General features: G+C 37.5%; 1 protein-coding gene across 1 annotated transcript; it reads right to left on the bottom strand.

Moving 5' to 3' along the window:
* Positions 1–7,229: 7,229 nt before the first annotated feature.
* Positions 7,230–15,164, bottom strand: LOC134793504 (guanine nucleotide-binding protein-like 3 homolog). Its single transcript, XM_063765082.1, has 9 exons — positions 15,011–15,164; positions 14,340–14,629; positions 13,706–13,892; positions 12,826–13,050; positions 11,972–12,155; positions 11,332–11,554; positions 10,504–10,611; positions 8,973–9,137; positions 7,230–7,592 (listed from the first exon to the last, which is right to left on the bottom strand). Exons 1-9 carry the CDS (start codon positions 15,027–15,029, stop codon positions 7,257–7,259), a joined length of 1,737 nt encoding a protein of 578 aa, XP_063621152.1. The 5' UTR covers positions 15,030–15,164; the 3' UTR covers positions 7,230–7,256.
* Positions 15,165–17,013: the final 1,849 nt, after the last annotated feature.

Consider the following 17,013-nt stretch of genomic DNA (forward strand, 5'->3'; position numbering starts at 1 on the left):
GAGATACTTAGTTTAATTCTCGGGGAAGCATAGTTTTTTTTATCACGGATAAAAACATTTTACGCAGACGAAATCGCGAACAGAAGCTTGTATATGTATAATACATATGCGCAGTGCGGACTTAGTGGAGGAAAACCGCATATTTTGGTATTAATTAGCTCTTTTGTAAAAAGTCACTTTTTTAATCAAAAACAGGTTTTACTAAACCCACCAAAACCCAACCTAATCGGGCGGATCGGATCGAACTACATAAAATATTGCACCTTTACTAGTCTGTATCTTTAGGTATTTTAATAAAAGTAAACAAAATCTACCCTCAAATGACTCCTTAAGGCGACGGTAGCGGTGGGTAAAATTTCAGATTCTGTCAATTTACCCCATTTCACACACAAGCGCACTTCACGCACACTACCTCACTTTACTGGGACAGGTCAGTGACCCATCATGTTTTTTTAAGATTGGACTTTTAGTTTAGTATTGACCACTAGCCTCCTTTGAGGGTAAAAGCGTACCAATGAAAGATGAAAGAGAAACAATGCATTTAGTCTTGCTTTCCTTGTCTGTTCATGTCACACGTGACGTATCTATTTTTAATTCATTTGATTGTTGACTGTTTTACTACCTAATATTGCTTTGTCGAGATACGCGTTTTGTAGAATTAAAGCGAATAAAACAAGATGTCATTAAGTCAGATATAAAATGTTATTTACTACTGTATACGGTTTTTCATAAGGTGCAAAATCCATTAAATGGGAATTTAAATAAATAAAGTTTCGGCAGGGTGGCAATTCCATTTTGGCGGATAAAGCGAAACAGAATAGTTATATATAGTATAGTAGAATAGTTATAGAGCCTTGGAAACGGAGACCTTTGCTAACGTTCGGCCAATGATGGTTTAAGTACACCTATAAAAAATGGTTGTCCCTGCTGTAATTTTAATATCTTTATATTTCAACCGGTATAGTTTTACCTTTAAAAACAATCGGTATCGCTAAACAATAGCGGTACCTTACTACTTATACGTTCACGATAAACTTATTTTAGTGTACAAATGTAACCTTCTTTTACTTGCGAAGTTGGGTAAATTAGATGAAAGTGACAACCCTAATCCGTTTTTGGTGGTGGGCAATGTTGGTATGGATGCCAAATTACCGGATTACTTTGCCCACTGCTAAAACTTTTGTGTATTTAGGCCTATTTAGTTTAAATCTCAATAGACATAATCTATGCTTCATGTGTTATAACTGAAACCCGGAAATATTTGACAAAGGGTTCTCAATTTTTTCTACTTGCATTCATTATTTATCAATTTTTTGCCCGCCGAAATATACCCTATATTAGACAACTCGCTCAAAATTCCCAAGTCAAGTTATGCAGAAGTTTGGTATATAGTTTTGTCAGAAATATAACCTATTTTCTACTAAAAACAGCAGGGTGGCCATAACTATTATAATTTTTTCTACATTAACGAATTTGTTTAAAATTGTCGTTTTGGGCAAAGTTTCCCTGGAGGCAAAGTTGGCGCTAATGACGTAACATATTATTGCAGGTGACTGTACATAAATGTTTCGGTGATTTTGAGATTATTTTCCAGGTTAGTTTACTAACAATCAAGTTATGCAGATACCGATATCGTGAACGTATAAGTAGTAAGGTACCGCTATTGTTTAGCGATACCGATTGTTTTTAAAGGTAAAACTATACCGGTTGAAATATAAAGATATTAAAATTACAGCAGGGACAACCATTTTTTATAGGTGTACTTAAACCATCATTGGCCGAACGTTAGCAAAGGTCTCCGTTTCCAAGGCTCTATAACTATTCTACTATACTATATATAACTATTCTGTTTCGCTTTATCCGCCAAAATGGAATTGCCACCCTGCCGAAACTTTATTTATTTAAATTCCCATTTAATGGATTTTGCACCTTATGAAAAACCGTATACAGTAGTAAATAACATTTTATATCTGACTTAATGACATCTTGTTTTATTCGCTTTAATTCTACAAAACGCGTATCTCGACAAAGCAATATTAGGTAGTAAAACAGTCAACAATCAAATGAATTAAAAATAGATACGTCACGTGTGACATGAACAGACAAGGAAAGCAAGACTAAATGCATTGTTTCTCTTTCATCTTTCAATGGTACGCTTTTACCCTCAAAGGAGGCTAGTGGTCAATACTAAACTAAAAGTCCAATCTTAAAAAAACATGATGGGTCACTGACCTGTCCCAGTAAAGTGAGGTAGTGTGCGTGAAGTGCGCTTGTGTGTGAAATGGGGTAAATTGACAGAATCTGAAATTTTACCCACCGCTACCGTCGCCTTAAGGAGTCATTTGAGGGTAGATTTTGTTTACTTTTATTAAAATACCTAAAGATACAGACTAGTAAAGGTGCAATATTTTATGTAGTTCGATCCGATCCGCCCGATTAGGTTGGGTTTTGGTGGGTTTAGTAAAACCTGTTTTTGATTAAAAAAGTGACTTTTTACAAAAGAGCTAATTAATACCAAAATATGCGGTTTTCCTCCACTAAGTCCGCACTGCGCATATGTATTATACATATACAAGCTTCTGTTCGCGATTTCGTCTGCGTAAAATGTTTTTATCCGTGATAAAAAAAACTATGCTTCCCCGAGAATTAAACTAAGTATCTCGATCTCGATATCAAAAATGTCCTCTAAATGTGTGTATTGTGACAAGCGAATAAATGGTTTACACTGGTTTACATCCGTCTATCTATACTTAGGTTTAGCTGTTTAAGCGTGACGAGGTAACAAACACAGTTACGTACTTTCGCATTATTAATATTCAGTAGGTACTGTAGGTATAGGTAGAGTAAGACCAAGAAAAGTCTGGAGCGATGTCTATGAAATTATGACGTAGGTACCTATAAATAACACTTGCACTGCGAGGGTTATCAAAATCGCTGCAGACTTTTCTTGGTCTAACTCTAGGTACTTTCGCATTATTAATATTAAGTAGGTACTGTAGGTAGGTAGGTAGTATAGATAGGAATGCTCATCATAAAATCAGCCGAAAGACGCTCAACCACAGAATAAATAATAGTACTACCGTACAGAAAGGAAACTTCCTACAAAACCGAAGTTTGACAGCGGTTCAGGGTCGAATCATACTATCCCTTTCTAATATATGGCACTATCCCTTTCGGCTATTTAGGGTTGTCAAAATTCAAGTGATTATCTTATCTGTGGTCGTGCACGCAAAAGGAAGTCAAGTGGTGCCAACCCTAATAATTGCTCGGAGCAATGCTGAGCCGAGCGGAGCCGAGTTTGGCCGAAGTCAGGAGTTTCGCACCCCTGGCTCAACATTGCTTTGCTGTACAAATCTACAACTCATTCCTATTTAAATAGGGGCCAATTATTGGGCATTTAACCCTACTTCGAGAAAATTTCAACATTTTAGTCTTTGTGACTGGTTGTCATAATGGTTGAAAACCGCAGTAAACTATCTTAAAACAATACGATTACAGTCGAATTTAAGTATTATGTTCCTTCAAAACTCGCTTAAACTGAAAAAAGTTTAAAGATTCATCTTTACCGATTGGGATTAATTTTCATTATGCTGGTATTCATTTGCGTCATTTTAAAAACGTATTTGACTTCTGTACGTCAATGAATTTTGATGACATTTGTAATCTTGTATTATATTATAGAACTTTTATCTTAAACATAAAATATTGCCTATTAACAGGAAGCGTTATGTAATTCGTATAAGTAATAACTGAAAGTCTTGTACCTAGACCTGTAATACCATGGATTGCGACGAATAAATGATTGTGATTATGTCGTTCGTTCCATCCATATGTATAATGCGTGTGTACGTGCTGTTCTCTGAAAATCTTCAAGAAAAAATAACGGCACCAGCACTAAGTACTAGCGAGTTTTTGCGGCTTTGGAGACCGAGATGAAGCTTACAGGCCAATAGCGCTGTGGCCTGGATATTGTTATGTATACCTGTGTATCGAATGTTTTATAAATTTACTATATAAAGCAATGTTTTATTTCGATTAGGTCTACATTTTGTGCATGTTGCATATCTGATGTATTTTCGTACTAAACTTGAAACTTTCGTTGAAACTAAATAAAATAATTATTCCAAATGTACAGTCACCTGCAATTTATGTTACACAACGAAGGCCGCAAAAATATCTGACACGATCTTATTTGTAGAAGCATAAGAGCATGTCACATATTTTTGCGGCCTTCGAAGAGTAGGTACCGTCATTATCACCAACTTTGCCCGCATTTTTTAAAAAAACACGAATTTCTCAAAAAAAAAACATTTCATATGATTTTTTTTTGCTCAGCACGTCCATTGTGATCAAACGCATCAGTTTATTTGAAAAAAACATTTTTTTATCGTGTTTTTACCCATTTTTTTGCGTTTTAGAGGGCGGGCAAAGATATCCGGGGTTTTCGCCAACATTGCCCACGTCAATTTGGTATTCAAATACAGCTAGTATGATGATGATGTCTAAGGATCACTTAAAGGTTTTGGGCAATCCTACCATTCCCTGTTAATATCTTAGCGATAAGTGTAAAAACTTTTAAATAAATTTGCTGGGCAATGTTGCCTACCCGTTATTGCCCTTTTCCAAATAAGGCTCGCCTAAGCATTTTACAAAGGCTAGGGTTGTCACTTTTGAGAAAATCTGTTACAATAGTTTAATGGCCAAAAATATGTTTTTTGCTGTGTTTTTCATTCGTTAACGGGATAAAACATAAAGGTAGAAGATAGATGTTTTATCCCGTTAACGAATGAAAAACACAGCAAAAAACATATTTTTGGCCATTAAACTATTGTAACAGATTTTCTCAAAAGTGACAACCCTAGCCTTTGTAAAATGCTTAGGCGAGCCTTATTTGGAAATGGGCAATAACGGGTAGGCAACATTGCCCAGCAAATTTATTTAAAAGTTTTTACACTTATCGCTAAGATATTAACAGGGAATGGTAGGATTGCCCAAAACCTTTAAGTGATCCTTAGACATCATCATCATACTAGCTGTATTTGAATACCAAATTGACGTGGGCAATGTTGGCGAAAACCCCGGATATCTTTGCCCGCCCTCTAAAACGCAAAAAAATGGGTAAAAACACGATAAAAAAATGTTTTTTTCTAATAAACTGATGCGTTTGATCACAATGGACGTGCTGAGCAAAAAAAAATCATATGAAATGTTTTTTTTTTTGAGAAATTCGTGTTTTTTTAAAAAATGCGGGCAAAGTTGGTGATAATGACGGTACCTACTCTTCGAAGGCCGCAAAAATATGTGACATGCTCTTATGCTTCTACAAATAAGATCGTGTCAGATATTTTTGCGGCCTTCGTTGTGTAACATAAATTGCAGGTGACTGTACATTTGGAATAATTATTTTATTTAGTTTCAACGAAAGTTTCAAATTTAGTACGAAAATACATCAGATATGCAACATGCACAAAATGTAGACCTAATCGAAATAAAACATTGCTTTATATAGTAAATTTATAAAACATTCGATACACAGGTATACATAACAATATCCAGGCCACAGCGCTATTGGCCTGTAAGCTTCATCTCGGTCTCCAAAGCCGCAAAAACTCGCTAGTACTTAGTGCTGGTGCCGTTATTTTTTCTTGAAGATTTTCAGAGAACAGCACGTACACACGCATTATACATATGGATGGAACAAACGACATAATCACAATCATTTATTCGTCGCAATCCATGGTATTACAGGTCTAGGTACAAGACTTTCAGTTATTACTTATACGAATTACATAACGCTTCCTGTTAATAGGCAATATTTTATGTTTAAGATAAAAGTTCTATAATATAATACAAGATTACAAATGTCATCAAAATTCATTGACGTACAGAAGTCAAATACGTTTTTAAAATGACGCAAATGAATACCAGCATAATGAAAATTAATCCCAATCGGTAAAGATGAATCTTTAAACTTTTTTCAGTTTAAGCGAGTTTTGAAGGAACATAATACTTAAATTCGACTGTAATCGTATTGTTTTAAGATAGTTTACTGCGGTTTTCAACCATTATGACCACAGTACACACAAACACAACACAGCAAATCCCATTTAAATGAGACGCGAGCTGATATTTATGTACCCTATTTTTTGAAATACAATTTATCTACTGGTATACTTTCTCGTGTGCGTATATGATTTAATGTCAATATAAATGTCAAAAGCAAGCAAATCAAGCTGTCATTTTCATTTATGCGTATGCGTGTGCTCCCGTGCAGCCCCAGCGGGCATCTGACTTGAAGAGGAATTTTGAGTGATGTCGTCCATATGTCGTCAATGTATGGAAATTGTTCGAAAGTTTACATTTGAGATTGAATTTCTGTGTTGTCTTTGTGAGTAAAAATATAAATCTATAATAAATTGGTAGTTGAATTATGTAGCTTTCAAAATCACACTATAATTCAATTACTGTCAAAGACAAAATTGTATTGCTTCGGTCTCAAACGGAACTCCATATTTTGATTTTTTGATACTTTTAGTGTCGGTTTGTAGAGAATAACAGCAAATTAAAAATATAACGGCATGAAGAGTCGGTACACGGTTTCTTCGTGAACAAATTTACGTGTTATTTAATGCAATTATTAAACATTTATTGAACAAATTATGGTCACAAAGTGAGGTCTAAATCGAAAACGTCATATACCGGCCCCTTAAGCTAGTTGAGGGTAGATGAAAACATTACATGATCAAATAATGTAGGTTAAAGTCAGGTCGTTCAGTGACAGATCCATGTGGTTTTGTATTCGGTTGGTTAACCAATAAATGTTATAACTACCCGAAAATGTAGAAATTATTTGTCTACTTTTATTTAAATACCTAAAGATACAGAGTTACAGGGCATAATGTTCATAACTCTCGAAATATCTAATTATTACTTTGCTTGTAGGAAATAAATGCCATGCGATTTCATGCAGTAAATTTGTGAATTTATGGTGTATAATTCGATTTGTTTCGCTCTTGACTAGCACAAATAGAAAGACTAATATTTCTTCACATGTCGCCTATGATAGGTACGGTAGGTGTCGTTATGGAATAAATTATTTTCGATGTGTAGGTTGAAATTGACTTTGAAAGAAAAATAATATAATCTAATCATGAATCTATTTTTAAAGTATTTTTTGTCCATCTACTTATTTCTTCCAAGAAAAGAGTACATAAGTTAAAAATGCGTAATTTGAATACAACTTTTATTCAATAAAATTACATAGCAAAGTCCTCTTTAAAGTTATAATCGTCCTTTTTACTCGTATTTTTAAAAGACGTCAAGGTGACATTTTCCAGTACGCCGGCTAGATTCACTGCCACCTTTTCATTCCTTGCGTGTTTCTTCTTATCTTTCTTAAACTGTTGTTTTCTTAATTTGTTCAGCCTGGTGTTGCCCTCTAGGAGCATTTCAGGGTCGACCTTGGCACGCTTGGCTTCGGAATGGTCTTTGTTCAATTTGGACCTTATGTTGAGGGTCTTAGGGAGTAGACTCGATTCGTCCTCGTCGACTTGCATTTCGTCTAGCGCTTTGACGGGGCCAGTGCTGGTGATCTGTGGAAAAAACATAAAATAGAATAGACTGACTAATAATAATAACATTATAATAATCTTAGAGGAGATGTCCTGTCCTGCCAAATCTCCTCTATGCCTCAGAAACGTGGTGCGTATATCGGAAGCATATTCGCTCATTGGACGGATTCCACCTAAGATGCCTCCGCGACATTATGGGCGTCCACTGGTCCGACCGTGTTCGGAACACGAAGATCCTTAGACGTGCTGATGTCGCCGGAATAGAGGCCTACCTAATGAGACGACAGCTACGATGGAGTGGTCACGTCTCCCGCATGTCCCAAGACCGAGTCGCGAAACGCATCTTCTACAGCGAACTGCAAACTGGTAAGCGAAAGCAAGGCGGCCAGTTTCTGCGGTTCAAAGATGTGTTGAAGCGGCATATGAAAAGAGCTCATATACAGCCATTAACATGGGAGACACTAGCTGGTGACCGTCCACAGTGGAGACATATTGTGCAGACGCAGGTGCGTGAATTTGAAGCCAGGCGACGCACAGAGCTCGACGTTAAGCGTGACGAGCTAAAGGCCAGACCACCTGTGGCCATCACGTATAATTACGTCGGAGGGGTGCTGACATGCAGCGAATGTGGCCGCACATTTGCTGCAAAGATTGGCTACGTCAGTCACCTGAGAGCGCACCAGCGACGCTCTCAGCTGTAGCAAAGCAGTCACTGTAGCCGAAAACGGCTAGGAGATGATGATGATGATGATGATGATGATGATGATGATAATAATCTTACACAACAACAAATAAAAATGAACTAAGTAACAATTAGAGAAACTCCAAGAAATTCACTTCACCGAATTACTCGTATGAACCTCCTCAGTCCACACATACGAGTATCTATCCTTTATCTGATGATTAAGACACCTTATTAGATTATTTAGACATCTTCACACAATGGACAATTATCAAGACTGGACAGCTGATTTTTAGTGCTGGTGGCCTAGCGGTCTTACCTCATGACTTCAGTTTCCGTGGCTTCGAAGGTGTTGATGTCGAACTCATCCTATTCTAAACTTCATTCGAACATAAATAGTCTTTTTGAGCTCGCACTCTCCAGCATGTTTAACGCATATAGGCAATTCTGTACTCTACCTCAACTCAAAACGGTTCAATTTACCTTAATAGCTTCTGTAAGTTCTGTAGTGTTTCCATCGTTGAGAGCGTCCATGAGTTCAGTCTCCATGACTTCGAAGGTGTTGATGTCGAACGCATCGTATTCTAAATTTTATTTCAACATGCACACAGTTCTTTCCAGTTCGCGCAGTCCTACTGGTCTGAACTGGTAGCACAGAATGACTCAGTTGAACGCATACCATTCCATACTTTATCTCAACACAATACGATCCAATTTACCTTAATAGCTTCGGTCGTGTTTCCATCGTTGAGCGCGTCCATGACCTCAGTCTCCATGGCTTCGAAGGCGTTAATGTCGAACTCCTCGGCGGCAGCTGACACGATTTTGGCGTCCACGTGGATTTCCGAGTCCATCGTCTCTGGAGGCTCGGTGTAGTAGCGGACCTGGAGGAAGGGTAGGTATCATAGATAATTATGTTAGGGTGGTATTCCACCTATCCAATTTCTTTGTCCAATGTGTATTGCGTCTCACATTTTGCTATAATGAGAGAGTGAGGCAATGACACTGGACAAAGAAATTGGACAGGTCGAATACCACCCTTAGCTAAGTACTATCACGCTCCGCGATTGTTGCGCCATTTGGGGTCCTAGCTAAATTGGTTGTTCAATACTTACGCTATAGAATTTCCAATATACCAAGAAGCCTAAATGGCATAACCATCCCGTGTGGTGACTGTACTTACACCAATAAGCCGAGGCAATAAGCGTCAACATCTCGTGCAGCAATACAAAATGTAAATGGATTTACTTATAAAGTTAAACTTTAAGTATTAAAGCTGTCATATTATTTATAACTTCGACGTATAATTAGACTTGTTTGAGTGCCATCACATGCACAAATCAACTATTACAGTATACACCGTGTTTTTTTTGATTTCCGTTAATTTCAAGGGTGCATTCCTGAGCTTAAATCAAGTAACTTTCTCAAAGACACCGATGTTCTAATTAAGTCCATTTCGGAAATAATCCATAATTTATTTTTTTCCTATAAGGCCTCTACAAGCGTGTACACTTGCCTTAGGGCCGGCTTACATATTGATTAGTGTTTAGAATGAGTTCATACATTTGCTACTAAACTTAAGTACAATCTCGGTCGATTGATGTACGAAATGACATTGATATGTCACAGATTTCAATTGTTTGGTTGAGTTAAATGTAATGCCCGTGTTACAACAACGCTATATGCTACATTTAATTACTTTTTAAACAAAAAAAAAAACAAAAAAGAAAACAATTTTTTTTTTTTTTTAATTAACTATGCCATTTAGTTCTTATAAACGTACTTAACTATACCCCGAAGTTAACGGAATTCAATAAAAACACGGTGTATAGGTAAATTATAGCATGAAAATAAAAGTACACCGTCAACAAGTCAGATCTTTGAAAGGTCTAAAAGGTTTAAAATGGTCTAACTTATCCAAGTACACTCCACCATGAGCTTTTAAGCACAAAAAGGGCTATTACCAAATTCCATGTACAAAAGATACCCTATATGGTTGTACATGTACATGGCATAACTATATGGAATGTCTAGTTAGTGGAACCCTAAAAGAACGTTTGGTATGGCGGTAACAAAAAGGAAAGTTTGAAAAATGTATGGAAATTTTAGGACACTTTTTTTCTCATATAAGGATGAAAAGGGCTCGCGATCTTGACTAGAGATAACACAAAAGTGGCAAATATGGTCACAATATATAAAAATGGCAAAAAATAAAACAAACGCTGAAAAATTGTTAAAATGTTCATATACCTTGCCAGTATTCCAATCGTTGAGCAGGATCCTGGCAGCGGCGTCCTGGTCGGGCACGCCGCCCTTCTTGTAGCGGCCCATGCGCGACGCCACCGACGCGAAGAACTCCTGCGAATACACCAATCTCAATATGAGAACATTCAAATACAATTTCGATAAATCACTCGATGATTGGCAAAGGAATGGTGACAACCACTAATAATAATAATGTGCACCATTCAATAAATGGTGCACATTATTATTTTTAGTAAGTGTCCTACAAAAGCCTAGATCATAGATGGTATCTATTACCATACATTCCCAAAATTGGCAGAACTGAAAAAATTTAACCTTTACGCCGCCACGTCAATGAAGTAATAAAGTGTCATCAACGCCATGTCAAAAATTGCACGTAAACAACCCGTATAACATATGAAGTCGTGGAGTGTGCGGCACGATGTGTAGTGACTTTATATCAAGTCAGTGGCGGCAAAAAGGTTAATGTCTCCTCACTGCATGTTCGTACCCGTTGCTCGCACAAAACTGCTGAAGGAAGCTCCCCTAACGAGGGCTATTCGCACTGTCAATAAAGTTGTGTTGGGGTTAGACATATTTACGTGCTCCCTGAATGAATACACAAAGGACACTATGTTAATATTAAATTAAGTTTACATTGATATTGTCAATAACTCTGATTATTGTTTTGTCGCTTATCTATCGCATTAGGAAAAACATGTAATGATAGATTTAAGTTTTAATTACCAAATAAATAAATAAAACAAAAGGCTTGTTACAGTTCTTACATTGCCGGCAGAGCCGCATCTCTATGCAACCTAAACATATCCTTACCTGAGGCGTGCTGAACTCTGGTATCATATACAGATCAACAAGAGTAGCTTTGTTAGCCCGCTGAAGTATGGCAGTCGCCGGGGTCACGGGATCTTTAAGGCTGCCCACTCGAATGGCGTTCTTGAGCGCCACGGAGGAGTCACTCTCCGCCCCGGCGGTGAACACTATGCCCGGGCTGTCAAGGATCTTGATCTTGGAGTCTAGTTGGACGGTCTGCATTTGCCTGTGAAAGATAATTTTATTTTGCCTTTACATAATTAGGTAATTAGGAGATATAGTGTATGTTGAAATACGTACCTGAAATGATACGTAAAGTTATAGCTAATTATGTATGTCAGTAAACGTTACGAGTCCTTAAATGCTATTAATTTCGATATGCTGACCTAGAATTCTAAGAATATTACAAAGATAAGCACTGGGGAACTAGCTGTAAGGCTTTTAAAAGGGAGTTCGTAGGTTTTATTTGATTGAACCTGGGCTCATACGAAATATCACTGTACGGTTAAGGATCTTATGTGAAGAAACTGGTCTTATCTCAATAAGGCCTAGCTCTCTGGATTGCAAAGTCCGATAGCAGTTACTTTCGTAATAACCAGAGTTTGCACAAACTGAAAGAAAAAAATTCCAAAAAATTACTTACTTGGTGACTCCTGGAGTACTGCCAACATTGCATGCCTTAGAGCGGTTCAGACTGTTGATGATGGAGCTTTTCCCAACGTTGGGCAGCCCGACCACGCCTACTGTGATGGAAGTCTTGATGCCCTTGTTGCGGCAGTAGTTACCCAGGAGACTCATTAGCAACTCTGCGCCGACACACGCTCCCCCTGTAAATTATAAAAAAAATATATTTAGAAGAATTATATTGACGACCAGTCTGGCCTAGTGGGTAGTGACCCTGCCTATGAAGGCGATGGTCCCGGGTTCGAATCCTGGTAAGGGCATTTATTTGTATGATGATACAGATATTTGTTCCCGAGTCATGGTTGTTTTATATGTATTTAAGTATTTATATATTATATATATCGTTGTCTGAGTACCCACAACACAAGCCTTCTTGAGCTTACCGTGGGGCTTAGTCAATTTGTGTAAAAATGTCCTATAATATTTATTTATTTATTTATTTAATTTAGAAAGCCGAAGACTAACCCGACTTGGTTTATTTCTGACTGAAAACCGGCAAGCTTTGGCCATAACCCTAGAAAAACACGCCTGCAAAAAAAATTTGTTTCTCGCTAATCTCTAGTCTGATTGCCAATTGTATTTTTTCCCCATGGAAACTTCAAAAGGTTAGTGCCCCCTTCTTAAGGGCAAAGTGACCTCAAAATCACTTAGGGTCGGTTGCACCAAACTGTTCGTATCGTTAAAGAGTTCGCAAAATTTTTATGTATGGAAAGTTTCATAGTAAAGCGCCGGGGCGCGCCGGCTGACGTTGATCACTCTGTCAAATGTGGTTGGTGCATCTGGCCCTTAACTGATAAAAGTAAACCAAATTACCTTTCATCTCCTTCTCTTTAACAATATGTTTCATTTTCCTCCTCCCCAGATTATGTTGCTGGTCCTGTGTGGAAGCCTTAAAGGGCACGGCGGGCGCCGAGCGGCGGAGATACTTGAGCCAAGCAGACAGGTTGGTGCGGGGCACTAAGTCTGCCTTGTTGAGGACTAGGACTAGACGCTTGCCGGCGTCTCTGACTGCCTCTTCTACTTGTGTGCAGCGGGTTCCTGGACAAGATGTTGATAAATTGAATCATCCATTATTATTATTCTATTGACAAATACCAAGACTACATTATTATTTTATTATTATTATTAGAGCTTTCAATTATTCCACAGAGAATTGTATTAAGTTATTTATAATTCTTATTTGATATACCAAGACTACATACTAAGCTTAAAAGGCAAGGCACCAGGCCAATTAGGAGTAGGTTTACTCCATAAAAAAAACGTGAAATAAAACCTAGAAAATTTCACTGGCTTTATATTGTGTTGCTACCCAGAAATAAATGGCTTTTATATTATTTTTATTATTCCAGATGACTGCATATCACTCTTTTCTAAGATATAAAGAGCTAGTTAGAATAATTGGTGAAACCCCGGTGTGCAAGTCTGGCTCTCTGTCTGTTATCTCTTCATGTTTTAAACCGCTGTAGCAATATAGATGAAATTTGGTGTGAGTTTTTATCCTGGAAATCCTTTGTCCTGAGTCATGAGGTGGTCAAAAGGGCGGTGATAATTACTATGCAAAAGTTGTTTATAATAAGCTTTGATTAGTTCCATTTCTGTTATTTTCGGTTCATATTTTGCAATCTTGCAGGTACAAAGAACATTTTTATTAATAAAACGAGTCAGACATGCTGCAATGTGGAGAAAAACTTACCCAAAGGGTCTCGTGCATCAACCACTTCCAAAATGACCTCGGCCTCAGATATAACCTTCTTGAACTCTCTATAGTAAGTCTTAAGTGAGTTCTCTTGTTTCCTGTCCTTGCCGAACTCCACATCATCATTTTCCTCACCACCTTTGAATGCATCATGGACTTTGCCACGCGCTTCGGCATTTGTTACCTGTGGAAAGAAATTTATTTCACATTGTTAAAGTGACATGGAAAAAATGTGACATTTTCAACCAAAAGGTACCACAATCTTGGTTGTTGAAAAGGTTGATTTTAAATTGAAACTCTATGGAAATAGCGCCTTATTGACAACCAACAATAAGTACCCCTGTGGTTGAAAATGGCACAAATAAAACTATAATAAGTCATATAGTAGTTAAAGGGTTGCATTTTATTATATTGTAATTTTATGTTATTTGATTATTGTTTTGTGTTTACATATCAAAAGGCAAAGTTTGGTTTCAGTCAAAAACATAATTTTTAAATACACTTATTTATTTCCGACTGTAATTAATGCTTCAAAGAATTTGTAAAACAAATAATTTGAGCCCAATCTCAGGAGACCTAGTAGTAACTGCCAAAGAGTTCCACTATCCATCTTCTGACAAAAAATACTCACCAAAGAATTCATGCTGACTTTGCTGTTTTGTTTTTCCTCCATTTTCTTTTGTTTCTCCAGCTTTGCCAACTCTTTCCTCTTCTGCCTTTCTTCTTCTTTGTGTTTCTTCACCGCTTCAACTTCTTTCAAGATGTCTTCCTTGAACGGGCACACATTTGGAATCTGAACAGGTTTAGCCTTCTTGGATTTGTTGCTCTTCTTTGCTTCCTTTTTCTGTTTCCTGTTGTGGTCTTTTACTTTTTTCTCTATTTTGTAGCGCAGGCGGGCTGGTTGCCTTTTGGAAGGCTTTTCTGTAACATTATTGCTATATTAATGAAATTCTATATTAAACATTATATTTTTAATAGGATATTCGAGAATGCCATAACCAAACTGTTATTTTACACTCTGAATTAAATCAAAATTACCCAACATAGGGGTATTGTAGAAATAAATTGCAAATTGCATGTGCAAGCTAACCTATAACTTCAGCATTAAAATTTATTAGGCTGCTGTAGACCATAATTCATAATATTCTACAATAAATGAACGATTTTACGAGTGTATTAACAAAGCCCCATAAGATGATTTTGTAGTCATGATAAAAGTGAAATAGTTACTGAATTTAAAGAATCAAACACATGAAATATTAACGAAATAGTATATATTCTAAATTTACTGCTGCTACTTACTCAATTTGAACTTTGCCATTATTCTATACGAGTACTTATGTGCTTATTACTTAATAACTCCAAATAAAAGTAGTTAAAACTGAGGAATATTTTTATTTATTCCATTCGGCAACTGACATTTTGCTAAAAGAAAGCATGCACACGTGAGCTGTCAGTGTCACACACCGAACGAACACTTGACAATTGTGTAGTGTATTTTTCGACTACTGTTATGAGTGTGTACATTTTGATATCTAAAAATATTCACTTTCTCTTTATTTATTTTTCTTCTTAAATTAGGTTGTATATATCATGAATATAAAAGTAAAATACAAAAACACATAAAAAACATAAAAAATACATATTCACTTTATTATTACAATGTTAACCACGATTTTTCTTTACGATTTAGAGGGCAATAATGAGGTTAAAATGGTGCTATGGCGCTCTTTAGGGGAGGGCTATGTCGAGCAGTGGACTACTATAGCCTGATGATGATGATGATGATGAATGAGATTAAAATCCAGATTACAATGGTTCCACTTCCAAAGTCACTATACCAACAAATTTCTTGACACTATTGTTTACATGATGTATATAACCTGCGCAAGTCTGCGCAAGTGCGTGCAAGTGCATCAAGATCAAAGAATATAATGCACTACGCTCAACATGTTCCGTGTGCAAGCATATATAAACAAAATAAATGGAATAGTAATAATACTAGCAAAAAGCAGAGCTTTGTAAGGGCTCGCGGAGTTTTTCTACCTAAACGTATGTACCGGACCGCGACTTTGATCCAATCCGAGGTTTATTTCATGTTCGATCGAGTGTGGTCAAGCAAATCTTGTCAGTAGAAAAAGGCGCGAAATTCAAATTTTCTATGGGACGATATCCTTTCGCGCCTACATTTTTCAAATTTGCCGCCTTTTTCTACTGACAAGATCTGCTTGACCCAGTATATGTAATAAGTCAGTTAAGGCCGTAATACACTATCGCACCGCACCAAGGTCGCGGTACGGTGCGATAGTGTGTTACGGCCTTTAAGAACGCAATTATAAGTGAGAGCAAGAAAGACAAATACTAACCGGACCCCGGTTGCTGTCAAGTACGCCTGTTTGTTACAGCTTTTACTTTGTCCATTAAAAACGTCTCCAGACGACAAAATCAAATTGCCAATATCATCCACACGTAATATACAATTTCATAAGCGCTTATTAGATCCTACACGGTCGCCCAGTACTTTTTGTAAGGATGCCAACTGGCTTTCCTACATAATGTTGGGTCAGCGAGCCAATGTCCTTGAATTTATTTTTGCGTCCACACCACACAATTCAGCAAAAATCTATCCCGTCTGGACACCTACTGGCGGTAATCACACTGCTCCGCACATAAACACACACACACAGTTCCACTAGGTACAGCCAAGGTTCAGCATTAGCTCTATCTTGGGTCCTGCTCTTCTAAGTGCTCGTTAAGACGTGTCAGATGACCAAAACAGCGTGTGCCTATGTTGCACCAAACCTGAGTTCCACTAGGTACTGCCAGGGTTCAGCATCAGCTTTATCTTGGGTACTACACCTAAGTGCTCATCAAGACGAGTCGGATGACCAAAACAGCGTGAGCCTATGTTGCAACAAACCTGAGTTCCACTACGTACTGCCAGGGTTCAGCATCAGCTCTATCTTGGGTACTGCTCTCCCAAGTGCTCATCGTGACGACTCGGATGTCCAAAACAATGTGTGTCTATGTTGCATCAAACTTGAGTTCCATTATACCTAATGGAACAATGGCAGTACCCTGCCAGGGTTCAGATCCGCTCTATTTTGGTTACTGCTTTCCCAAATGCTCATCAAGACGAGTCAGATTACCAAAATAGCGTGCGCCTATGCTACACACCACCTGAGTTCCACTATGTACTGCCAGGGTTCAGCATCCGCTTTATCCTGGGTACTGCTCTCCCAATTGCTCATCAAAACGAGTCGGATGACCAACAGCGTGTGTCTATGTTGCACCAAACTCGAGCT

Source organism: Cydia splendana, chromosome 9 (genome assembly GCF_910591565.1).
Source record: "Cydia splendana chromosome 9, ilCydSple1.2, whole genome shotgun sequence".
NCBI classification, from domain to species: Eukaryota; Metazoa; Arthropoda; class Insecta; order Lepidoptera; family Tortricidae; genus Cydia; species Cydia splendana.